Here is a 25,836-nt window from a genome sequence, read left to right on the forward strand (position 1 = left end):
CAGCCTGGATACATCCCACTTTAAAAATTGTTTTTCTTTTCAATGAGAAGATTCACAAAAGCGATGTTTTTATGAGATGAGCACACACATACAGATCATTTCTCTCTCCAATCCCTTTCATCAGCGAGGCCCGAATTTTAACCTTCTTCTCCCTTCCGAATATCAGAGACTCTAAGAAATGGCCCCAGGACAAGGCTTCCAGTGATGTCTCCACAGTTTCAGGAATCCAGAGGCCATTAGCCAGCTAGTCCTGCAGGATCCTTAGTGATTCTAACCTGCCTCAGCGCCCCTCCATCTTTGCCCTCTGTAGCTGCTCTACCCACGAAACTTTCCATCGTCAGGGCTCCTCAAATCCTTGCACTTGGGTAAACGTGACAACAAAATCTTGCCCCAGCTGTATCCTCAAAATGCGGTCACTAGGCCATTCTACCTCTGCAATTCAACCCTAGGACACTTGGCCCTAAATTTCAACCCCCATCACTCCCACAAATCCTGTCCCCCGGTCATTACTCGCGCCCCCCCACCCCCCCCCCAAAACACACACACACACACACACACACACACACACACACACGCGCACACACGCGCACACGCGCGCGCGCCCAGGTAGCCAACAAGCGAACCCTCCCCCGCTGGGTGTCGTCCTGTTTTCCTTTCTCCCGCCCCGCCCTTCAACCCCTCCAGGCGGCGCCCACGGCCCGTTCCCGCCCCCGCCACGGCCTATCCCCGACTGCCGCACACACCCCCGCCGCGGCCAATCCGCAGCAGCCTTGCAGCCCCACCCCCGGCATCTGGAAGACTCCACCCAGACTGGACCCCACGGCCTAACTGGGGGATCCTGAGTGTACAACCTCTAGTTTCAACCATCCTTAGACCCAAGATACCTGGCCCCCAGCCCCACCTCCTTCAGACCCCAGGAGTCCAGTCCCTCCAGCCCCCTCCTCCCTCAGACCCAAAAGTCCAGGCCCTCGGTCTCCTAGTCTCAGACCCCCCTCCTCATCTCTTTCACACCCAGACCCCCAGTCCCCTCCTCCATAAGCCCCAGGAGTCGAAGCCCCCAGTCTCTTTTTCTCTTAGGACCCTTCCTCCCCAGACAGCAAGATGAGAACTTCCTTCCCCTCAGTGCTACGAAGAAAAGAACCGCTCGCTTTTCCTCTATTATCTACTAATTAGCGCTTAAACCCTCTCCCCTGCGGGCATTTTAATTAGCGCGCTAGCGTAGGAGTCGGCTCCGCCCCTCCCCGCCCCCAGCCTGCCATGATGTCTGCCGGGAGTTGTAGTTCTTCAGTGCGCAGGCCCGGGGGCGGCATCATGGTATTCGTATGTTGTTGTTAGTGCCATCCAGTCAGTTCCGACTCATAGTGACTCTGTATAGAGTTTCCGAGGAGTGGCTGGTGGGTTTGAACCCCTAGCCTTGAGATTGAGTGCTTATCCTACAAGGCCGCATAGAGGCCGAAAAAGAAACCGAATGATGACCTCCGTCTTCTGGTGGCAGATGTTTTTTATGAGGATTTGGGGGCTGCATTTGGGAAGGAGGTGATGATGGCGGTGGGGTCTGGTCTGAAGGTGGAGTGGGAGGGACCTAGGCAGGGGATGCCCAAGTTTGGAATAGGGAAATCAAGAAGGTTTGTTGATGGGCATCTCCACGGGGGTCCCGGGGCTAGCCTTTCGCCCATAGCCCAGCTCTGCACCCCCAGTCACAAACAGCTCAATGCCGGTACAGAAGTTGGCCTCAGAGGCCAAGAACACAGCAGCTGCGCCCACCTCAGCTGGTTGGCCCATGCGGCCCAGGGGCTGGGGAGAGAAGAGACCAAGGAAATGATTAATCAGAATCCCATCAGGCCCCTTAGCCCCATCCCACCTGGTTCTGGCTCCCCACTCCTACCTGGGCCAACGTGCCCTCTCGGATTGTGGCTTTGGGGTCTGGTGTTGAAGCTGCCAGCTCCTCCCATAGTGGAGTCCAGATGTTGCCTGGGGAGATACTGGGGGTCCGGAGGGGGAGGTGAGCCATCAGAGGATTTCTACCCATACTCTTGCCTCAAGCTCATTCCCTGTGGTTCTGATGGATTTGCTCATAGTTAAAAGAAGAAACCACAGAAGTCTCCTTAAAGTGAAAACAATGTTCATTAAGGCCAACTGTTTTGTCATACAGATCAAGACAATCTTGACAAAATGCTAGGAGCTACAGAGATGCAGAGGTAAATAAAGAGAACCCACATTAAAGAAAAGTTCCTTTGTGGAGTGTATTTGATGAGATAACAGTTATAAAGCTGGAGGTGGCAGGATTTGTGTTGACCTCCCCAGGCCCGTATTTTCTGTAGTAGTAGCTGACCTCCTTTGCAAAAAGGGGTTTCAGATGTCAACATATTGCTGACCTTGAATTTCTGGGAACATTTTAAAAGACAAGTATTTCCAAGTACAAAACATACAGAAAAAAAATATGGGTAAAAACAACTGTTGGGGTTGGGGGTGGTCTAAGGATACAGCTGGAGCCTGTAGGTTAAGCACTGAACTGCTAACTACAAGGTTGGTTATTCAAATCCACCAGCCACTCCTCGGAAACCCTACATAGGGTTGCTATGAGTCAAATCCACTCGATGCCAGTTAACAACAAGGGTATAGTTGGAGCACTAAAATCAGAGGGTTAACACTCTACACCTGTTCATGCTAAACAAACTGCACTTAGCATCAGCAACTTCAAACCATAAATCTGAAATAAGGTAAACAGGGTGAGCTTGTATTTCTGTAGAAGCTGTTTGTACCTAGATTTTAAGGGGTTCTAGGAAAAATATGCACATGTAAAAAGCCCACACAGAAAAAAAAAACCACTGTGACAAATGCACACACACACACAAAATGCACACAGGAACAATGGCTAACCCTTATCCTAATTAACATATGGGGTTTTTTTCTGTGTGGGCATTTCGTGTGGGTTTGTTTCATGTGCACATTATTTTGGCTAGCAGATTAGGAGTATTATCATGGATTGAACTGCGTCCCCTAAAAGTACGTGTCAGCGCTGCTGCACCGTGGTTCTCAGTGGTTTGTTTGGCAGTGAAATGATGATGTAACATAGCAGTTACATTCGGCTCACGCATGATATGATGAGCCAATCAGTTATAAAAGGATTGTTGGTGGTGAGTGCCATCCAGTCAATTCCAAGTTACAGCAACTCTGTATAGGGTTTCTGAGAAGTGGCTGGTGGGTTTGAACCACTGACCTTGCAGTTAGCAGTCCAGTGCTTATCCTGCAGTGCTACACTAGGACTCTGTATAGTTTCAGAGGTTATAAATCTTTATGGGAACCAAAGCCTCCTCTTTCTCCCATGGAATGACTGCTGGATTCGAACTTATCCTGCAGTTAACAACCCAGAACATAACCCACGACGACACCAGGGCTGCTATTAGAGGATTGTTGTTAGGTATACGTGCTATAAAGTCAGTTCTTATTCACAACAGAAGGAAACCCTGTCCAGTCTTGCACCGTCCTAAATTATTGCTATATTTGAGCCCATTACTGCTGCCCTGTGTCAATCCATCTTGTTGGAGGTCTTCTTTCTCCTTCACCGACCATCCACTTTACCAAGCAAGATGCCCTTCTCCAGGGAACGGTCCCTCCTGATAACATCTCCGAAGTACAAGATGTAGTCTTGTCATCCTGGCCTCTAAGAAACATTTTGGCTGTACTTTTTCCAAGACAGATTTGTTTGTTCTGGAAGTTCATGATACTTTTAATATTCTTCTCCAACACCACAACCCAACTGCATCATTTCTTCGACAGTCTGGCATAATCATTGTCCAACTTTCACATGCACAAAAAGTGATTCAGGCCCCCACCTTATTCCTCAAACTGACATCTTTGCTCTTCAACACTTAAAGAAGTTTTGTGCAGCAGATTTGCTAATGTTTGATTTCATGACTGCTGCTTTCATGAGTTTGATAGTAGCTCCAAGTAAAAGAAAGTATTTGACAACTTCAGTCTTTTCTCCATTCAGCATGATGTTATTCATTGGTCCAGTTGTGAGGATTCTTGTTTTCTTTACATTGAGGTACAAGCCACACTGAAGACTGTAGTCTTTGATCTTCACTGATATTTTAAGTCCTTCTAGCAAACAAGGTTGTGTCATCTGCATATTGTAGGTTGTTAATGAGTTTCCTCCAATCATGATACCATATTCTTTTTTTTTCTATCAAAGTGTTTTATTGTGAATTGTGTGATAGTTTACATGGGAGAACATTAGCTTTACATTCATTCTATCCTCTATCATTTCATTGCCATGGTTACAATCCCCTCCATGCATCATCAATCAACCAAAGGGTGTACCCTGCAAGCCTGTCCCCCGGTCATCAGCACACAGCACCTCTCCCTCTCTGGGTCTAAAGTCCCCAGCCTCTCCATCTCTCTACGTCATCGTCTCTGCCTCCATCTCTGGTGTCACTGTTTCTCTGGGTAGGGTCCTGCTCTCTGCTCTTCTCCCTTGATGGTCCCAGGGACCTCCGCTCCTGGACTGCAAAGTCAACCACTCCCCTCCTTTTTCTACAAAACGTCTACCTTTACATTTCTAACCCTCACAGTCAGTCCTAATAACAATTATTCACTATTGTACCACAAGAGACCCATTCGCATTTCATTTCATCAGATCCGCCTAGACAGATTAGATACAACTCAGTGGAGATTCTACCTTCCTCCAGGCCCTCTGGATCTAGGCTCCCTCTTGAAAGCTAGTAATCCAGTTACTTCTTGCCTTTGTAGCGCCCCCCCCCCCCCATTTTGGGTAGCCAATGTCCAAGTTGCCCATCCCTGTCTACTCTGTGTATGGAGGGGATGGGAATGATCCTTGCTGTAAAGACTTGTTCCCTCTTTTGAGTTACTGCATCCATAGGTGTAGGTCAAGTTCATCAAATTGTATCAGATTACTCTTTTTTTCCTCTTCTTTCTTCTTCTAGTTGAGCTCTGACCATCCAGCCATTGAAGCCTGGTCAAGTGGGTATTATCCGCAAGTGTAGGTGTTCCTATGCATATGCCCTCTCTTCTTATCAGCTGGACCCCTCATTCTCCACTCTAGTCCTCTGTGGCTATGTCACTAACTCTGGACCCAAGAGTCCCCAGGTCTTGCCACACTGCTGACCAACCAGGTCTCTACGCTGGTTCACAGGATTCTATTGAGCGTGGTAGGATTTACCTCACAGCTTCATTGCTGTTTTTCCCTCGCTTCCCCTTATCAGTGACGAACACCAATCAGAGCATGTATTCCCATTGAGTCTTAGTCTCCGAAGGGGGTTTGCCCTGAGGGGACCCAACCACTAGCCTTGATGTCTCCTGGGTGCCATATTATTCTTAATGTAATCCAGCTTCTTGGATTATTTAACATACAGTTTGAATAACTATGGGGAAACAATATAACCCTTGGGCATAGCTTTCCTGATTTAAAACCCTTGTGTTTCCTTGTTCTGTTCAAGTGACTGCCTGTTCAGGTGTTCTGGAATACTCGTCCTCTGCAGTGTTATCTGAAGTTCCTCATGATCCACACAATTGAAAGCCTTTTCGTGCTCAGTAAGCACAAACACTCCTTCTGGTGTAATAGCATTGTTGTTGTTGTTGTTACGTGCCACGGAGCCAGTTCTGACTCATAGTGACCCTGTACAGGGTTTCCAAGGCTGTAAATCTTTACAGGACCAGAAAGCCTCATCTTTCTCCCGTGGAACAGCTGGTAGTTTCGAACTGCTGACCTTGAGATTAGCAACCCGATTTGTAATCACTACACTACCAGAGTTCCTTTGTAACAAGATTAGGGTTGGATAAAACAGCCTAATCCTGTCAGAGCCCTGATCCAAGTGAGGGGAGTTTCCCTGAGATGTGTCCTATAACACCTTTTCTTTTACAAAAGGTATGAGGAAAGAGGAAAGTGCAGATCACAGGGATTTACTATCACCAAGAATGAAGAGCCAGGTACCAATCTTCCCCTGGGTCTAGGAGTGTCTCAGTGCAGAGACCAGGGGAAGATTGGTGCCAAGATACATGGAGACCTCCAAGGAATGCTGGGAGTACAGATGCTGAAAGGACACATGACCTTTCTCCAGAGTCAACAGAGAGAGAGAGCCTTCCACAAGAGCCGGTGCCCTAAATATAGACCTCTAGACTCCCAAAATGTGTTGTGCAGAGGGTCGTTAAGAGTTGGAGCTAGCTTGATTTTAACGAACAATAGCAATCTTATGGAAGCAGATGGCTTTTCTTCTACAACACCTCTGGTGGATTTGAACTGCCAACCCTTTGGTTCATTGCTAGGGGGAAACCTGTGACACCTTAGGGCCTGACTCATTCCCAGTCCTCCCATTTCCCCCCCTCCCCAGGGGACTCTGTGCCTCCTTAAGTCTACTCACCAATTGACTCGGACGCCATATTGGCTCTCATCCAGGGCCAAGGCCTTGGTCATGGCCGTAACTGCCCCCTGTGGAGGAGGAAGTTCAAACCATGGCAGATGGGGCTCTTCCTGTCCTCTCTTCCCAACCAGAACCAGGGAGCATGCTCTCCTTGCAGGTTTCCTTTAGATACCTGAGACTCATTTCTTAGGAGAAACTGGGTGCTTACCAACTTGACCAAGAGTTCCTCTAGGCTGAATTTTTGAGTTGCATGAGAGAGGCCCTCCCTGGGTCAGATCCTAAAGACCAAGGCCCTGTGGGAGTCCAGGAAGGGAAAGAAGGAAGGGATGGATTTGGGTGTACCTTGGTGGCCACATAGGGAATTGCCTGAAGCTGACCAATGGCTCCAACCAGGCTGGAGATGTTGATGATGTTGCCCCGGCTCTTCCGAAGGTGGGGGAGGGCAAGCTGCAGAGAGAGGAGACAGAAACAACTGTGGCCCCCTGCTCATAGAAAGGTAATCACAGGTGACCAATGTCTGGCTCTGTAATGGGTTCTTAGTTGGTACTGGTGTCCCCGGGAGACAGTACTCAGAGTTGGGTACTCACCCGTCAGCTTTGCTCCAGGGTCTCAGCCTTAGCACATGGGAGACTCTCTCTCCTTTCCTCTATGCCTCTGCTGCTGAGTTTTGTCCTCTACCCTCTTCTCCAGGCCTCTGTCCTACTTTCTACCTCTCTGGGTCTCTGTCCCCCTCTCTGTCAGTCTCTGTCCACCCCCTCTCTCTGGGTCTCTGTACACCAAATCCTTATCCCTACCGACACTGAAAACTGTAAGAGTGATCTAGAAAGTTGAATTGCAAAAATAAAGGAAGTTCTCTCATCTATGGAAGAGAAGCTGGTTCCTGGTTTCCCAGAGAGCTCTGGGTAAGAACTTGAAAGCCCTGGAGAAAACACCCATCTTCCACCAACTTCTCCCCTGCACCTCCCTCCGGGTCCCTAAACTCTCTTTGCTGTTTGTTCTTCCCCTACACATGACCTGGAAGAAAATCTGATTTTATCCTTCCTTTTCCTTGAGCACACTGGACAGCTGAGTGGGCTAGGCAAGGCCAGTTCCTGCCACTAAAGATTAATGAGAGCTTATGCTGGGCACCCCCACAAGGTTCCAGGAGTTCAAATCCCAATGAATCTCCAGCTCCTTCTGTCTGTCTCCCAAAACACCCACTGCCACCCTGTCCAATTTATTCCTACTCGCAGCGATCCTGTGGCTGGAATAGAACTGCCGCACAAGCCTTCCAAGACTGTCGTGTTTACCAAAGCTGACTCCCACAGAGCAGCTGGGGGTTCCAGCGGCCAACCTTTCAGTGAACAGCTGAGCGCTTAACCACTGTGCCACCTGGGCCCCTTAAACCCTCTCCACTTCCTCAGAAATGGCCTCCCCCTTTTTCTCAATCGCTTGATGGCAGCAATTTTGGGGGGTATTTGTGTTTGGTTTCCCCAGCATTCCCCCTACTGTATGTTTCTTTAGACTTTTCAAGGGGCCCTGGTGGCACACTGGTTAAGGTGCCTGGGATGGTAGAGTCCAGATGGAGGGAGGGGGAGGAAGATAAACATCCAGTGAGTCCTTGAGATGGAGCCAAGGAGGTGCTGGATGACCTTGGGGTGAAGAGTCCTGCCAGACATGGATGGTGAAGGTCTACTGGTAGACCTGGAACCTGGAACCCCGTAGGTGATGTGGAAAAGAGGGGTCTTTATTTTCTGCCTTTCTCCTTAGGGACCCCCTCTCAGTCCCCAGGTTCTATGAGTTTTAAAATCTGGCCCATCGCCTGCTTTATTGTCCCTCCTAGTCCTCCCTGCTATCTGAGTGGCTACTTATTAACTCCCTCCTCGGGCCCCAGTCCACAAACCTGCCTTCCGCCAGAGCTAGACAGGGTTTGGTGAGCCACGTCATCCTATTGCCAGGCACACAGTTGACACGTGAGAATATTTGTCTCACTCTTTACACACATTCCTGGTGGACCTCTCTCCCCAAGGTCACCCAGTACCTCCAGTTGCTGCGGGCCTCGGACCCTCAGTCCCCGCTGGCCCCTTCATCAAGGCTTAGCTACCTACACTCACTCCGTGAGCTTTCTCCCTTCACCCATTCCATACCCAGGTAGCAGCCCACCTGAAAGTCCTTTCCCCTCACTCTGGTCTAGCCCTTATTGTTGTTAAGTGCCATTGAGTTGGTCCTGACTCATAGCGACCCTACATGTGGCCTCTGAGGAGCAGCTGGTGGACCTGAACTGCTGACTTTGTGATTCCCAGTCCAGTGCCCATCCTATAGTGGCACACCTGGAGTCCTGGTTCCCCTAAATTATGGGGTTCTTAGACCTAGCTCCAGGAGATCCCCCACTTTTCTTGTTTCCCACAAAACAAATCCATTGCCATCTGACTCTAGTGACCCCAGGTGTTAGACCCCATGGAGTAGAACTGTGCTACACAGACATTTCTTGGCTGTCATCTTAATGGTGCACTTATGGTACACCTGGGACTTGTGGTGTGGTGTTGTAGGATGGGCATTGGATGTGAACCACAAGCCCACCAGCCGCTCCTGGTGGCTATGAGTAAGAACCGATTCAACAGCACTTAACAAAACAGCAAAAACATGGTACCCATGACCCAAGTCCTGGTCTCTTAATGACCTCATTTACATGTAAAAGCTGGATAATGAAAAAGACAAAGATTTGAAGAACTGATGCATTTGAGTTACAGTGTTGAAGAAAAATATTGAATACACCATGGACGGCCAGAGAATGAACACACCTGTGTTGGAAGAAGTATAGCTAGAATGCTACTTCATTTCGTATCCTTTGGACATATTATCAGAAGGGACCAGTCCCTGGGGAAGGATATCATGCTCTAGTAAAGTAATGAATCAGTGAAAAAGAGGAAGACCCTCAGCAAGATGGATTGTCACAGTCGCTACAACAATGGGCTCAAACATGGCAAAGATGGTAAGGCTGGCATAGACCCAAGCAGTGTTTCATGCTGTTGTGCATAGGTTGTTATGAGTCAGAGGGAAGTCAATGGAACCTGCAGTAGTTAAGGTTTTGTGTCATCTTGGTTGGGCCAAAATTCTCAGTGGTTTAGCAGGAAAGATGTAGTTATCACCTCCCTGATGAGACCCAACATGATGTAATCACCCCATGATGTAATCAGCTCTGATCTGATGTCATTATCCTGTGGGTTGTTGAATCCTCACTTCTATGATGTTAATGAGGTCAGGTAATCTACAAGATTAGGTGATATCTTAATCCAATCTCTTTTGAGCTATCAAAGAGATTCAAACCAGCAAGCTGACCTCAGAGGAACCTACTACCACCAAAAGAAAGAAGAGCTGGCTTGTAAGCCCATCTTCAGCCTATAATTGATTGGAATACCTAAAAGGGGTTCTAGAACTTGCCCAGTGAAATAGGCCTTTGCAGTGTATAGGACCTTAGGTGGAATCCTGAGTCCCATCCAGAACCTTCTGAGGTGGGACATCCCCACTAGAAAGCACAAATAGACCCACCTGGAACAGCTAGAATGACAGAAGAAAGATCTTCAGGAAAAACCCAAAACAAAAATGGCCGAATGATTGGCTGCTCCAAGAATAAGCAGATTATTACATAAAACCATAGGTGGAATCCTGAACAGCATCCAGAAGCTTCTGAGGTAGGAAATTTCCACTTGAAAGGACAAGCAGACCAGCCTGGAGTGGCTAGAAGAACAGAAAGAAAGACCAACAGGAAACATACAAAACACTCTAGGCAGTCCGACTAATTACTATAAGAACAAGCAAGTTGCTCATCCAGGAGACATCAAGCCAAGTGGTTGGGTCCCTCTCAGAGAAAACCCCCTTCTAAGTGTGTATGGGAATACGCTCTGATTAGTGACCATGTTGGTCACCGATAAGGGGAAGTGAGGGAAAAACAGCAATGAAGCTGCGAGCTAAGCCCTACAACATTCAATAGACTCCTGTGAACCCAGGTAGAGACCTGGTCGGCCAGCAGTGTGGCAAGACCTGGGGACTCCTGGGCCCAGAGACAGTGACATAGCCACAGAGGACTAGATTGGAGAGTGAAGCATCCAGCTGATAAGAAGAGAGGGCATATGCATAAGAACACCCACACTTGCGGATAATACCCACTTGACCTGGCTTCAGTGACTGGATGATCAGAGCTCAACTAGAAGAAGAAAGAAGAAGAAAAAAAGAGTAATCTGATACAATTTGATGAACTTGACCTACACCTATGGAAGCAGTAGCTCAAAAGAGGGAACAAATCTTTATATCGAGGATCATTCCCACCCCCTCCATACACAGAGTAGACAAGGATGGGCAACTGGGACATGGGCTACCTAAAATGGGGGGCCTATAAAGGCAAGAAGTGACTGGTTTACCAGCTTTCAAGAGGTAGCCTAGATCCAGAGGGCCTGGAGGAAGGTAGAATCTCCACTTAGTAGTATCCAATCTATCTGGGAGGGGCTGATAAAAGGAGATGGGGATAGCACTCAGGTGGTACAACAGTGAATAATTATTATCAGGACTGACTGTGAGGGTTGGAAATGTACAGGTAGACATTTTGTCACTAGGAGGGGAGTGGTTGACTTTGCAGTCTAGGAGCGGAGGTCCCTGGGACCATCAAGGGAGAAGAGCGGAGAGCGGGACCCTACCCAGAGAAACAGTGACGCCAGAGATGGAAGCAGAGACAATGACGTGGAGAGACGGAGCAGCTGGGGACTCTAGACCCAGAGAGGGAGAGGGGCTGTGTGCTGATGACTGGGGGCTAGAGGGGGGCAGGCTTACATGGTATATCCTTTGGTTGGTTGATGATGCATTGAGGGGATTGTAACCATGGCAATGAAACAATATAAGATAGGATGAATGTAAAGCTAATGTTCTCCCATGTAAACTATCACATAATTCACAATAAAACATTAAAAAGAAAAAAATAAGTACATTGTTTACTGGGAAGCCAACAAGGCAAGCAATCAAGCCCCTTCAGGACAAACCCCCCTCTAAGATTAAAACTCAAAGAGAGCACATGAGCAGGCATGCAAGCTTGCTGATGAGCACATTGGTCTACTGGTGAGTGGAAGAGGGGGAAAGGCAGCAATGAAGATATGGGCTAAGTTCAACCACGTTCCATAGACTCCCGTTGACCTGGGGATGAGAGAAAGAAGACGAAGGGCTAGATGGTCCAAAGTGTGGTGAGACCTGGGGACACCTGAGCCCATGGACAAGGACATTGCCACAGAGACTAGAGCTGAGAGTGAAGCATCCAGCTGATATGAAGTGAGGGGAGACGCAGAAGAACGCCCAAACTTGCAGAGAGTACCCATTTGACCTAGCCTTGATGGCTCGATAATCAGAACTCGACTAGAGGAAGATAAAAAAAAAATTTTTTTTTTTCATAAAGGCAATGTGGGTAAATTGCTACAATTTAATGAACTTGACCTATATGCACAGAGGTAGTAGCTCAAAATACCAATAGAGAGGGAAGGAGTCTTCACTTCAAGTATCAATGCTATCCCCTCTGTATATAGGGTAGATGTTGTTGTTAAGTGCCGTTGAGTTGATTCCAGTCCATAGCAGCCCTGTGTAGGGTTTCTAAGGAGCAGCTGGTGAGCTTGAACCACCAACCTTGCAGTTCAAATGACTCTGAAGTCTGATGCATTAGCCCACAGTGCCACACCAGGACTCCATATAGGGTAGATAGGGACAGGCAACTTAGACGTTGGCTACCTAAAATGAGGGGTTGATAAAGGCACGAAGTGACTGGTTTACAAGGTTTGAAGACGGAACTTAGTTTGAGTGTGTGTGGGAAGATAAAAGTCCCCACTGAATACTTTTCATCTTGTCTAGATGGGTCTGGTTAAAAGAGATGGGGTAAGATTCTTATAATTCAATAGTGAGTAACTGTTATCTTGACTAATTGCAACTGTCCCAATTGTAAAGGTAGAAGACCAGGAGCGAGCAGAATGTGGAACCTTATCCAGAGAAGCAGCAACACCAGAGATGGAGGCAGAGATAGGGACATGGAGAGAGGGAGCAACTGAGGACTCTAGATTCATGGGAAGACAGCCACCGTGAGCTGGTGGCCATGAGGCAGACATGCACAATGTGCCGTTTTGTGGTATAAATTATTATATATGCCTGAGTGTTGTTGTTGTTGTTGTTTTTTAAAAAGAGCTAAAATGAATAGAGATAAATATTGTTAACTGATGGTACACGGAGGGGATTATAATCATTGTAATGAAACGAAGTATATGATTTGTTGAATGTAAAACTGATGTTCTGCCCTGTAAACTTTCACTCAATCCATAATAAAAACTTTTTTTAAAAAAAGAAAGAAGAGCTGGGAGTAGAGTGTGTCCTCTGGACCTGAAACATGGGGTGGCTGTGAGTTCGAATCCACACAATGGCACCCAACCACAACAACATACAAGGTACGCCCTAAGGAAATTAGATGACATCTGGGTGGAGAAAGGGGGGAGAAAATAAATGCAACAAGTTTAACAAAAGGTTTATCATTGCTGAGGCTGGAGATGAGAAAAGCAGCTTCTCAGTTTCTTAAAATAAATCAGGTTGCTTTTGGCCCCAGGGCCTTTGCACATACCTTTCTGGTGAATGAAACTCCCCTTTGTTCTACTGCTCCACTTTCTTCCCTCCCACTCAGGTTATCAGTTTGAATTTCACCTTTCCCTCTGCCACCCCCCTGGTTCCATTTGCCTAAGGCAAATCACAAAAAATTCAAACAGTTAAGGGACACTTTGAGGACAAGGTTCATTATAAGCAATATATCCCAGAGGGTAGCTCTGTGTGTATTAACTCATTTAACCTGTAAAACAACCCTATGAGTTAGATGCTATTCTTACCTCCACTTTACAAATGTGAAAACTGAGGAACACAAAGACGATAAGGCACTTATCTGACCTCTAGTCCGGAGGTAACTAAACTGGGTGGGATTTGAACTCAGGTAGACCGGCCCATCATCTAGACCCCAGGTGGTAGGGACCACTTGTAGGTAAAAGGGTCAGGCAGCCCAATAAAGAGAGAGGCAGGGTCTAGAGAGCTCGGGTCCCACTGAATACACTGCCTTCGCCCATGGGTCCATTTCACCAGCTCGGTCAAATATTCAAGAAATACCAAAAATCTGATAATGTGAAGTCGCCTGCCTTTTAGAGGCTGACAACTAATTCAATGTATAGAATCACTGGGTGGGACAAATGGTGAGCACACTCTGCTGCTAACAGAAAGGTTGGGTGTTTGAGACCACCCAGAGGTAAAAACATCAGCCATTGAAAACCCTAAAGAACGCAGTGAGGTCGACCTGAGTCAGAATCCACATATTGACAGCTGGTTTTAGTTCATTCCCAAGAGCCAAAATGTGGATGTTGTCATTAACTGTCTTTGAGTAACTTCTAACTCGCAGAGACAGTGTATAGGGTTTCCGAGGAGCAGCTGGTGGATTTGAACCGTCCGTCTTGAGGTTCAAACCAACAGTACAGTCAAGTGCTTATCCTACAGTGCCACACCAGAACTCCAACTCAGTGGTGTTGGTTGTGTCCCATGGAGTCGGTTCTGACTCATGGTGACCCTGTATAGGGTTTCCAAGACTGTAACTCTTTGTAGGAGCAGAAAGCCTCATCTTTCTCGCTTTCAAACTGCTGACCTTGGAGTGGAGGAGGAACAGGGAGGAACCAGTGTGGCTGGAGCTCAGAGGATGCAGGATGAGGGCAGAGAAGGGACAAATCGTGAATCGTGAACAGATCATTTGGGAGCCCAGTGGGCCTCCGTGAGGAATCAGCTTCCACTCTGAGGGAGAAGGACGTCAAGGAAAACCCTTCGTGCTTCCAGGAGGAGGGACCAGAGCGTCCATCGAAGGACCGGGCGCCCTCTGGCGACCGTGTGGGAAATAGGCTGTGAGGGGTGAGGACAGAGGCTGTTGATGGTTCAGATAGGAGGGGATGGTGAGAAATGGGCACTCTGGACCTAAATTGAATGTAGATTTCTTTATAGACCATGGAGCTCGGATGGCGCTTTTTAGTCACAAGGTCGGTAGTTCAAATCCACCACCCACTTCACAGACAAAGATGATGCTTTTTACTTACATTTTAAAGATTATTTACAAACAGTCTCGGGAACCCTATTCTGGGTGGCTCTGTATGAGTGGAAATCCACTGAGTTTGTTTTTTAGAGGACATGGGCGGGGGAGGGGAGGAAAGGAAGGGGAGGAGCTGCCATCCACTGAGATGGGACTCCACCCCATGTGATCGAGTACAACTGCCCCATAAGAGTTTTCTAAGTCGGATGGTATTGTAGAATAAGCACCGCAAAGTCGGTGGTTCAAAGTCACTAGCCGCTCCTCGAACATCCTATACAAGGTTGCTATGAGTCGGAACCAACTCAATGACACTTAACAACAGTAATCTTTACAGGAATGGATCACCAGGGTTTTCTTTAGTTGTCAGGCCAATTGGAGTCACCAATCTTTTTACAAGCGTTTAACCTTTTGCACTCCCAGAGCTCCATATGGCACTGTAGGGTAAGCACTAAACCAAAAGGTCAGTTTGAACTGCAAAGTCAGCAGTTCAAACTCACCAGCTGCTCCTCAGAAATCCTATACAGGCTCGCTATGAATTAGAACTGACTTGATGGCACTTAGTAACAATCTGTATAGAGTCCTTACAGCCCTGGGTTGCAGGACTTTAACCACTGAGCACAGTGGTTAAACATTCAGCTGCTAAGATAATGTTCCTAGTTCAAATCCACCAGCCTCTCCACAGGGGAAAGATGAGGCTGTCTGCTTCTGGAGAGGTTTATGGCCTCAGAAATCCTGGGGAGCAGTTCTACTCTGTCCAATAGGGTCATTCTGAGGCAGAATCAAATCAATGGCACCAAGTTTTATATAATAAGAATTTTTTTAAAAGCCACCCAATTTGTATTTTTTTTGTGAGGGTGTGGTGGTGGATTTCTGAGGCTGTAAATCTTTAAGGGAGAAGAAAGCTTCATCTTTTTCCTGTGGAATGGGTGGTAATTTCAAACTGCTGACCTTGAGGTCAGTAGCCCAATGCGTAACCACGCCACTACCAGAGCTCCTTTGTATGAGGACAGCATTGGATAATTGAGACATGTATTCAATTTCCAGCAGCTAGAAAGACCCTGGGGGTAAGGGGCATCTCTGGACAGATCTCCCCACCCAGCCCCCCACATTCCCCAGTCATATTCTAAAAAGGGCAGAGATGGGATGCCAGACCCTTGGAGTAGAAATAGATCAGGAGCTGGGTAACCCCCTAGGATCCCTGCTCAGAATCACAGTCCCTCCATGACCTTCCTACATCCTGAGCTTCTCTCTGTTTCCAGCTGCCGGCCTTGGACCTTCCACCTCGCAGCCCCTTTCAGGAAGGGTCAGTGTTGCTGGGCTTGGGACAGGAAAGACGTGTCCTTCACTCCAGGATGGTAAAGCTCTAACTGCCTAGTTCTGCTTCCTTATAGTACCCCATCCTCAGCACCACTAAACCAACTGGGAAGGTCCCGGAAGTTTCCTAGGAAGTCTGGGGTAGCAGAGTTAACAGGTATCTTTTTCTGACTATGAGGATATGCTAACGTGCTCAACTGCTAACCAAAAGGTGAGTGATTCAGATTGAATCAGTTCCACTCAGAATAAAGGCCTGCCAATATACTTCCAAGTAACCAGTTATGAAAACCCTATGAGGAGATGAACCTCGGCTTGGCCTGGCTTCTGACGCTCTAACCCCTCCCCCAGAAGACCATCTCAGTGGGCTCATCGACGCTCACCAGAGGAACCACTTGTGACCGAAAGGCCAAGATCAAAAATGCCGACTTGTCAAAGGAAATGCAACAAGACTTGGTGGAGTGCACTGCGCAGGTGCTGGGGAAACACACCATCGAAAAGGGATATCACAGACCACATCAAGAAGGAGTTCGACAAGAAAAAACAACCTCACCTGTCACTGCATCGGTGGGGAGCAAATTTGGTAGATGTGTTGACACATGAAACTAAGCACTTCATCTCCTTCTATCTGGGCCAAGTGGTCATTCTTCTGGTCAAACCTGGTTAAAGCGTGGACTGCCCACACATGCAGTGATCCATCCCAAACCAAGGACTGCAGACTCAATTCCAAACCCCAGACACTGAAATCTTCAGCCTTGCTAAGGGAACACCTCCATCTTTGACCCTTCACTGTGTTGTTCTGTACAAGGCCTTCTCTGTGCTAGTTAGGTGTGGTTATAAAACAATTAGCAAAACGGCTTAAAAAAAAAAAATAAGGAAGAAAACCCTATGGAACATACATGGAGTCACTATAGTTAGAGATAACTGAAAGGCAGCAACTGGGTTTTGGTGTTGTTGTTTTAACATTCTCTAAGGAGCAAGGAGCTCTGGTGGCACAGTGGTTACAGTGCTCAGATGCTAACCCAAAGGTTGGTGGTTCAAACCTACCAGTTGTTCCATGGGAGAAAGATGAGACAGTCAGCTTCCCCAAAGAAACCCTATGGGGTAGTTTTACTCTGCCCTGTAGGGTAACTCCCAGTCGGAATCAACACAATGACAACTAGTTTGGTCTCTAAAAAGCTGGGTTCTTTTGGCAAAAGGGAGATCAAAGCAGGGCTTCTGAGTGGAGTGGTTCATTTAGGTGCTGACCCCTTGCCACCCCAGATAGAATGAATCAGAATCTACGTTTTCACCAGATTCCTGGTTAAAACATAGATTCTGATTTTATCTGGGGTGGAGATGCAAATTCTCAACATAGGATTCAACCAGAATGAACCAGTTTGAAGCCCTACAACAAACCAAGGGACAGAAAACATCTGGCTCTCCAGTGACCCCGTATAGGATTTCTAAGGAGCAACTGGTGGGTTTGAACTACCAACCTTACAGTTATCAGTCCAGTACTTATCCTATAGTGCCACACCACTCCAAGGGTGGGTTGTTGCTGTTAAGTGCGAGTCCGTTCTGACTCATAGCGACACTGTATGGAGTTTCTAAGGAGCAGCAGGTGGGTTTGAACCATTGACCTTGTAGTGTTCAGACACAATGAGTCCGACAATCTATGGTGGCTTGAATTGTGTTCCTAGAAAGGAATGTCCAGGTCCCAAACTGGACCTGTGAACATGACCTTGTTTAGAAGCAAGGCCTTGGCAGATGGAATACATGACGTTAACATAAGCAGCCACAATGGTTTAGCCCTTGGCTACTAACCGAAAGGAGTTCTGGTGTGATGATATAGGATAAGCATAGGACCAAGTGCTTATCCTACAGCGAAGTCAGCAGTTCAAACTCACCAGCTGCTCCTCAGAAACCCTAGACAGGGTTGCTCTGAGTCTGTACCAACTTAAGGGCACTTAATAACAACCACACTAATTAAAAGCTCACCAGTTCAAACCCACCCAGTGGCTCTGCAGAAGAAAGCAATGTCTTTAAAGATTGTTGTTGTTAAGTGCCATTGAGTCAGTTCCAGCTCATATTGACCCTGTCTAAGGTGGGCTGCAAACCTCAGGGTCAGCAGTTCGAAACTACCAGCTGTTCCGTGGGAGAAAGATGAGGATTTCTGCTCCCGTAAAGATTTATAGCCTCGGAAACCCCATACAGGGTCACTATGAATTGGAACCGACTCCACAGCACAAAACAACAGCAACAACAGGGTTTACGAGGAGCGGCTGATGGGTGTGAACCTCTGACCCTGCAGTTGAAAGACATTGTGGTCTGGTGCATTACCCTACAACGCGCTTCTGTACAATTTCTAGCCTGGAAAGTGCTAAGGGACAGTTCTGCATTAGGTTGTTAGCAGTCATCATGAACTTGACCATGAGGTCATCCTGGAGGAAGTAGGGTCCTAATACCAGCTGAGTGGTGCCTTAGGTGTAGTGGGTTATGTATTGGGCTGCTTACCACAAAATCAGCAGTTTGTATCCACCAGTTGCTCTGCGGGAGAAACAGGAGACTTTCTGGTTCCATAAAAATTTACAACCTTGGAAACCCTATACAGACAGGGTCACTATAAATCGGTACCGATTCAATGGCACACAAGAACAATGAGAGAAAAATATGGAACAGAATCTCAAATCCTTAAAAAAAAAATACCTACTGGACCGTTGTGGTGCTGGACAACAAGGTCAGTTTGAACTGGTTTGATCTCACTCACCACCTGTTCCTTGGAAACCCTATACAGAGTCGTTATGAGTCTGGACTGACTCTTATAGCACTTAACAATAACAACTGGACTGGTAGAGACGAGACCCTGTGATACTTTTCAAACCTCGAACCTTATAGCTAAATAACCGAGTAATTCATAAAATAATGAATATCACTTGTAAGTACTTCTTAAAAAAAATCAGCTATATGAGACCAAATAGCCAACAATGACTTTAAAACAAAGAAAAGAATATAAGAGGGAGAGGGAGACTAGATGAATGGAAACAGAGCAACCAGAATGAAAATCATGAGCATGCTCACACACTGTGAAGAAGGTAACTGACGTCACTGAACAACCTGAGTAAAAACGTTTAATGGGAACTGCAACTGCTCTGTAGACCTTCACCAAAAACACAATAAAATACTATTTTAAGAAAGAAGAAGTAAAGGGAGAGAAGGTGGTCATGTGATAACAGAGGCACATTTTGGAATGATGTTGCTACAAACCAAGGAATGCCTGGGGCTACTGGAAACCAGGAGAGGACGTTTCCTTAGGAGAAAGCACAGCACTGCTTGCTGACTCCTTGACTTCAGACTTCTGGCCTCCAGAAACTAAGAGCCAATGCATTTCTGCTGTTTTGCGGCACCCAGTGTCCCAGCATTCCCTAGGTCGTTAATCCATATTCAGGTTGTCAGAAGGTGACTCCTGCCCAAGCTGGGTCCTCAGGTCTTACCTTGGTCAAGGTGTATACCCCCAGCAGGTTCAACTCCAGAAGCTGTCGGAAGCCTTGGGCGGAGGTCTCTTCCGGCCATTGCGGGGGCGGGTCTACAAGTGTGAGACAGGGCAGAGAGAAAAAGAGAGAGTTGAGGGGAACAAAAGACAATAAAGGATGTAAAAGAAGTTTTGTAACAAAAACGGGGGAATAGTTCATCTTACAGTTCAGAAACAGAGGACCCTAGGACCATCAAGGGAGAAGAGCACATGTGGAATGCAGGACCTTATCCAGAAAAGTAACAACACCAGAGATGGAGGCAGAGAGGGAGCAGCTGAAGACTCTAGATTCATGGGAAGAGAGGGACTGAGAGCTGGAGGGCCAGGAGGCAGGCTTGCAGAATATGCTCTTTGGTGGTGTAAATTATTATATATGCCTGAGTGTTTAAAAAAAAAAGAGAGAGAGAGAGAGAGAGCTAAAATGAGTAGAGAGAAATACTGTTAACTGATTGATGGTACATGGAGGGGATTATAATCATTATAATGAAACAAGGTGTATGATTTGTTGAATGTAAAACTGATGATCTGCCCTGTAAACTTTCACTCAATTTACAATAAAAACTTAAAAAAAGAGAGAGAGAGAATGAAGGAAGCCAAAGACTCACAGAAGAAATGAGTCACAGGACCATGGCCAGCTCTATCCTGAGACCAGAAGAACTAGACGGTGCCCAGTTACCACTCCCCACCAGTCTAACCAGGGACACAGTAGAAGGTGCTAGATACAATAGGAAACAAAGAAAAAAAACTCAAACTCCTTAAAAAGGCCAGACTGCCTGGACCTACAGACTAAAGGATCCACTGAAACTATGACCCTAAGATACCCTTTGAACTTAGAATGCAAGTCACTCCCAGAAGTCACCTTTTAGCCAAATAATAGATTGACTTATAAACAGTATCACCTATGAGCACTGTACTTCTTTTAATAACCAACTATCTGAGACCAATGAACTCCTGGTGTGGCACTGTGGAATAAACAATGGACTGCAAATCACAGGTCAGCAGTTCGAACCCACCAGCTGCTCCTCGGAAACCCTACACAGGGTTGCTATGAGTTGGCACTTAACAACAACATATAAGACCAAACACTCAACATTTACTCTAAAGCAGAGATGAGAAGGTAAGGAGGGGCAGGGAAGCAAGACGAATGGGAACAGCACACAGAATAGAAATTTCCAGAATGCTGACACATTGTGGAAATGGCAACCAAGGGTCATGAATATGTATAAAAATTTGCTACGTCAACTTTCACCTAAAACACAATCAAATACGCTTTTTTTTTTTTTTTTAAGAGAAAGAGAAAAGACCAGTCTCTGGGGCTAGATAACCTGATTTCAAATCCCAACCCTGCCATTTCCTGGCTGTGTGACCTCAAGCAAGTCACTTTGCCTCTCTGTGCTTCAGTTTCCCCATTTGCAGAAAAAGGCTAAGAGGTTGTTGTCGGACTTATAACTGTCAGGAGTCAATATTAGTAACTGATAATTGGCACCATGAATATACGTATTTGTTGAATAAGTAGAAGGAATTGGGGTAGGAAGGGGAGTAAAGGGAGCAAAAAATATCTTTCAGAAGACAAGGAGCTGGAAAGATAGGAGAGTAAGAACAAAGGAAAAGATACAAAATGGGCAGAAAGAACCTGAGTGCTCCCAAAATACCAGGAGATAAATGGATGGAGGGGCAGAGAAGTGGTGGAATGGGTTGAAATGTACCCCCAGTCCCACCAATGGTGTGCCATGGAGTTGGTTCCGACTCACAGCAACCCTGCATAGGGTTTCTGAAGTTGTAAATATTTACAGGAGCAGAAAGCCTCATCTTTCTCCCGTGGAACGGCTGGTAGTTTCGAACTGCTTACCTTGCAGTTTGCAACCCGATTCGTAACCACTACACTACCAGAGCTGGACCATGGTTGTAAAAAGCCCAGAAAAGGTTTTCTTACTAAAAGACATAATCTATGATGGTTACTGAGGGAAGGGGGAGGGGAAATGATTTATAGACTAGGTGCTCTGGTAGCATAGTGGTTACGAATCAGGCTGTGAACCTTGAGGTCAGCAGTTTGAAACTACCAGATGTTCTGCGGGAGAAAGATGAGGCTTTCTGCTCCTGTAAGATTTACAGCTTCAGAAACCCTGTACAGGGTCGCTATGGGTCAGAATCGACTCGACAGTACTTAACAACAACACCATCATTGAATAGACACATGTTAACAACACATGTTAACATGGGTGATTGTTGTTAAGTACTGTCACGTCAGTTCCGACCCATAGCGACCCTGTACAGAGGGTTTCTGAGGAGTGGCTGGCGAGTTTGAACAGCTGACCTTTTGGTTCAAACCGACTTTGCAGTCCAACACATTAACCCATAGCACCACACCAGAACTCCAACATGGGTGACAGGGCAGACAATATAGGACCAGAGGAAAGATGAAGGTAGCAGGAGACACAGGGAAGAATGCAATAGTTAAAGTGAATGGTGGTGGTGGTGGTTATGTGCCGTGGAGACGGTTCCGACCCATAGCGACCCTGCATAGGGTTTCCGAGGCTGTAAATCTTCACAGGAGCAGAAAGCCTCATCTTTCTCCAACGGAACAGCTGGTAGTTCTGCACTGCTGACCTTGAGGTTCACAACCCAATTCGTAACCACTAAACTACCTGAGCTCCTGGTTAAAGTGAATAGAGCTAAATATTGTTAACTGATGGTACACAGAGGGGATTGCAATCATTGTAATGAAGCAAAATATATGATTTACTGAATGCAAAAGTGATGATCTGTTCTGTAAACCTTCACTCAATTCACAACGAAAAGTTGAAAATAAAAAGTCAAGAAAAGGTTTTCATGCTGCAAGAATTTGTTCTTTGAGGGAACAAATCTTTACAGCGAGGATCATTCCCAACCCCTCCATACACAGAGTAGGCAGGGATGGGCAACTTGGACATTGGCTACCCAAAATGGGGGGTACTACAAAGGCAAGAAGTGACTGACTTACAAGCTTTCAAGAGGGAACCTAGATCCAGAGGGCATGGAGAAAGGTAGAATCTTCACTGAGTAGTATCCAATCTGATGAAAGGAGATGGGGATAGCACTCATGTGGTACAATAGTGAATAATTGTTATCAGGACTGATTGTGAGGGTTGGAAATGTAAAAAGGTAGACATTTTGTAGAAAAAGGAGGGGAATAATTGACTTTGCAGTCTAGGAGCGAGGGTCCCTGGGACCATCAGGGGAGAAGAGCGGAGTTCAGGACCCTACCCAGAGAAGCAGTGATGCCAGAGATGGAGGCAGAGACAATGATGTGGAGAGATGGAGCAGCTGGGGACTTTAGACCTAGAGAGGGAGAGGGGCTGTGTACTGATGACCGGGAGGCAGGCTTGTAGTGTATACCCTTTGATTGGCTGATGATGCATGGAGTGGATTGTAACCATGGCAGTGAAATGATATACAATAAGACGAATGTAAAGTTAATGTTCTCCCATGTAAAGTGGCGGAGGCCATGCAGAGGACCCTAAACATGAAGGGCTCCTTGTTAAGTAGGGCCACAATGGGTCCCCCCTTTGTAACACGAGGCCCGAGGAGGGATCTCATGTAGGGACTTTGCTGTCTCCGTCTCTTTGTTTTAATCAGCTTATTTTTAATTTTCTTGATTTTATAATAAAAGTTTTCAGTAGAATCTTAGTAAGAAATATATTAGAGATTTAAAACTTGCACATTCACACCATATTCAATCATGCGTAGTCCTAAAGAATGCTTCTCACACTAACAATAAGTTTCACCACTAGGAAAAACCAGCTAAAGTTTTTGCCAGCTCAAGTTCAAGATTACATTAAACGTTCTGTGCAGTTTCGGTCAGGGGAATTAAGACCTTTAGAAAATTAGCAAAAATGCAATTGAGGGCTAAAGGAATAGTATTAGATCATAAGCAGAAATTTAACTGGATGTTTTGTATAGAGAAGTTTTTGGTATAAGGAAGTTGTTCTGTTTCTTCTTGGCTATAAAACTTTTTTATGCTTCTGGTATTTCTTGTTTAATCAATCATGAGAAACAACTGTGTTGTCAGTTACCATAGCAAATAAGTCTAGGTACATGTTGTGATTAATGAATCAATAGAAAATAATAGGTGAGGGTAGAAATAGGAGTTAAGATTTAGAATTATGTTTTAAGGTTAACATGACATTTTTAGAGCTATGAGGTTTGCTTACAGAAATCAGATATTGTCTAACTATGAAAAGGGGTACAAGGAAAAATTTTATATTCTTGATGCTCTATATTGAAATGATTAATATGTATGATTTAGACCACTACTTTAAAAAGAATGATTAATAGATTGATGGTATAGAGTAGTATAAAAGCTGCTTGAGAATCTGAAATAGGCAAGAGGAGAAATAAAATGTAGAGAAGAGAGGAGAAATAAAATGTAAAGGGTGAGAGGAATAATAAAGTGTGAGAGGATAAATAAAATGTTAAGAGGAGAAAATTCACCATTTAACAAGACCCATCGATTCTGTGCACTTCATTCTTCACTGACATCATACCTCCCTATAGGACCCCCAAATAAGAATGTCAGAGCTGGCTTCCGACAGTAAAGTATCACATAATTCATAATAAAACATTAAAAAAAGAAAGAAAGAAACATTCTTAGATGGTTACTAGAGGTGGGAGGGAAGGGGGAGTAATTCATTTACTAGATACAGGGTTACTAGATACATGTTAACTTGGATGAAGGAGAAGGAAAAAAAATATGGGGAAAAAAACCATAGCTTTATATTTTGATACTTTTGTTTAACACAGTTTCCTTTGCTTTTGTAGCAATAAAAAAAAATTGGAAATAGAAACACCACTTGACCCAGTAATCCCTCTACTTGGTACATATCCTAGAGAAGTAAGAGACAAAGAGAGAGACACACTCATGTTCCTCACAGCCCTGTTCCCAATAAGAAAAGGATGGAAACAACCTAAATGCCCATCAATGGAACAATGTGGCTAAACAAACTTTGGTTCATACACTCAGTGGACTAATTTGTTGTTGTTAAGTGCCGTCGAGTCGGTTCCGACCCATAGCGACCCTGTACAGGGTTTCCGAGGGTGTAAATCTTTACGGGAGTAGAAAGCCTCATCTTTTAGGCAACATGAAAGAATAAAGATGAGATGGGAAGAATGGAAACAGGAACCAAGTTGAGGAAGCAGTGTCACTGTTGTTGCAGGGAGGGGATTGTAATCATTGAGATGAAACAAAGTGTCTGATTTGTTGAATGTAAAACTGATGATCTGCTCTGTAAGCCTTCACTCAATTCACAATAAAAAGTATCTTAGAAAAATAAAATATATAGGATCCAGTACTTCCACTACACAGTATCTATTCAAGAGTAATAAGATATGTCTGCACAAATGCCTATAAGCAAATGTTCACAGAAGCTTTATTCAAAACAGCTCAAAACAAAAACCAGCCAAGATTTCAATCCATTGGTAGATGAATGTATAAACAATGTAATACTACTCAACATTTAAAAGAAACATACGAATGAAGCATTAGACAGCACACGTGATTCTCAAAGTATTAAGTGCATTGTACTGCATGAAGTTATTTATATGGAAATCTAGAAAAGGTCAAACTATAGTGACAGAAAGCAAATCAGTTGCTTCACGAGGCTCTGGTGGGGACAGAAAATTCAGAAATGGGACATAAGAAACTTGTGAGACAATGGCATTGTTCTGTATTTTTTGGTGCTAAGTACATCATTGCATTAAATTATCAAGAGATAGTGAATATTATATATGAAAATGATTATTCTAATGTTATACATTGTATCTCAATAAAAGAGAATTTTAAAACACAAAAATATAAATTAAATAATGATGAAAATATGAAATAACATGGATGAACCTAGGGGTCATTATGTTGAGTGATATTAGTCAATCAAAAAAGGGCAAATGTCGTATAAGACCACTATTGTAAAAGAGTCTTGCCGTGGCAGGTTGGCAGTTCAAATCCATCAGCCACTTCTTGGAAACCCTATACAGAGTCACTATGAGTCAGAACCGACTCCAACTATTACAAAAAGTCTTCCCACACACATACAAAAAAATGTTTCATGCTGAGACATTTTCTGATGGTTAGAAGGGTTGAGATGGGAGGAGAGGCTGGAATGTAAACATGTCTTAACTTGGGTAATGGGAAAAAGAAAAGAAAAAGATAAATTGAAATCCTAGCCTGGGTACCTGTGAACATGACCTTGTTTGAAAGTAGAATCTTTGAAGATATTATCAGTTAAATTCCCATGAGGTTATACTGAATAAACCCATTGCCACTAAGTTGATTCTGACTCAGAGACACCCCACTGGACAGAGGCAATGACCTGTCTTTAGAGGTACTCTGGGTGGGTTTGAACCGCCAACTTTTAGGCCAGTGGTGGAGCGCTTAATCGCTTCTCCTTTTAAAGAGAAGAAACAGAAGAAAGACACCGTGTGAAGAAGCCAGAGATGGGAGTACCAAGGATTACTACTATTGTTGTTTAGCCCCTTCTAATCGGTTCTGACTCATA

At 45.4% G+C, this 25,836-nt stretch overlaps 1 protein-coding gene across 1 annotated transcript in view; it reads right to left on the bottom strand.

Annotated features, from left to right (window-relative positions):
- Positions 1-1,617: 1,617 nt before the first annotated feature.
- HSD17B14 (hydroxysteroid (17-beta) dehydrogenase 14) overlaps positions 1,618-25,836 on the bottom strand; it is a 33,499-nt gene continuing 9,280 nt past the window's right edge. The window contains exons 5-9 of the mRNA XM_006868173.1: positions 19,269-19,360; positions 6,723-6,827; positions 6,381-6,448; positions 1,886-1,982; positions 1,618-1,794 (exon numbers count right to left, since the gene is read on the bottom strand). Coding sequence (XP_006868235.1) covers positions 1,618-1,794; positions 1,886-1,982; positions 6,381-6,448; positions 6,723-6,827; positions 19,269-19,360 — 539 coding nt within the window. The remainder of the gene's footprint in view (positions 1,795-1,885; positions 1,983-6,380; positions 6,449-6,722; positions 6,828-19,268; positions 19,361-25,836) is intronic.

This window comes from Chrysochloris asiatica, unplaced genomic scaffold (assembly GCF_000296735.1).
Source record: "Chrysochloris asiatica unplaced genomic scaffold, ChrAsi1.0 scaffold00116, whole genome shotgun sequence".
Taxonomy (NCBI): domain Eukaryota; kingdom Metazoa; phylum Chordata; class Mammalia; order Afrosoricida; family Chrysochloridae; genus Chrysochloris; species Chrysochloris asiatica.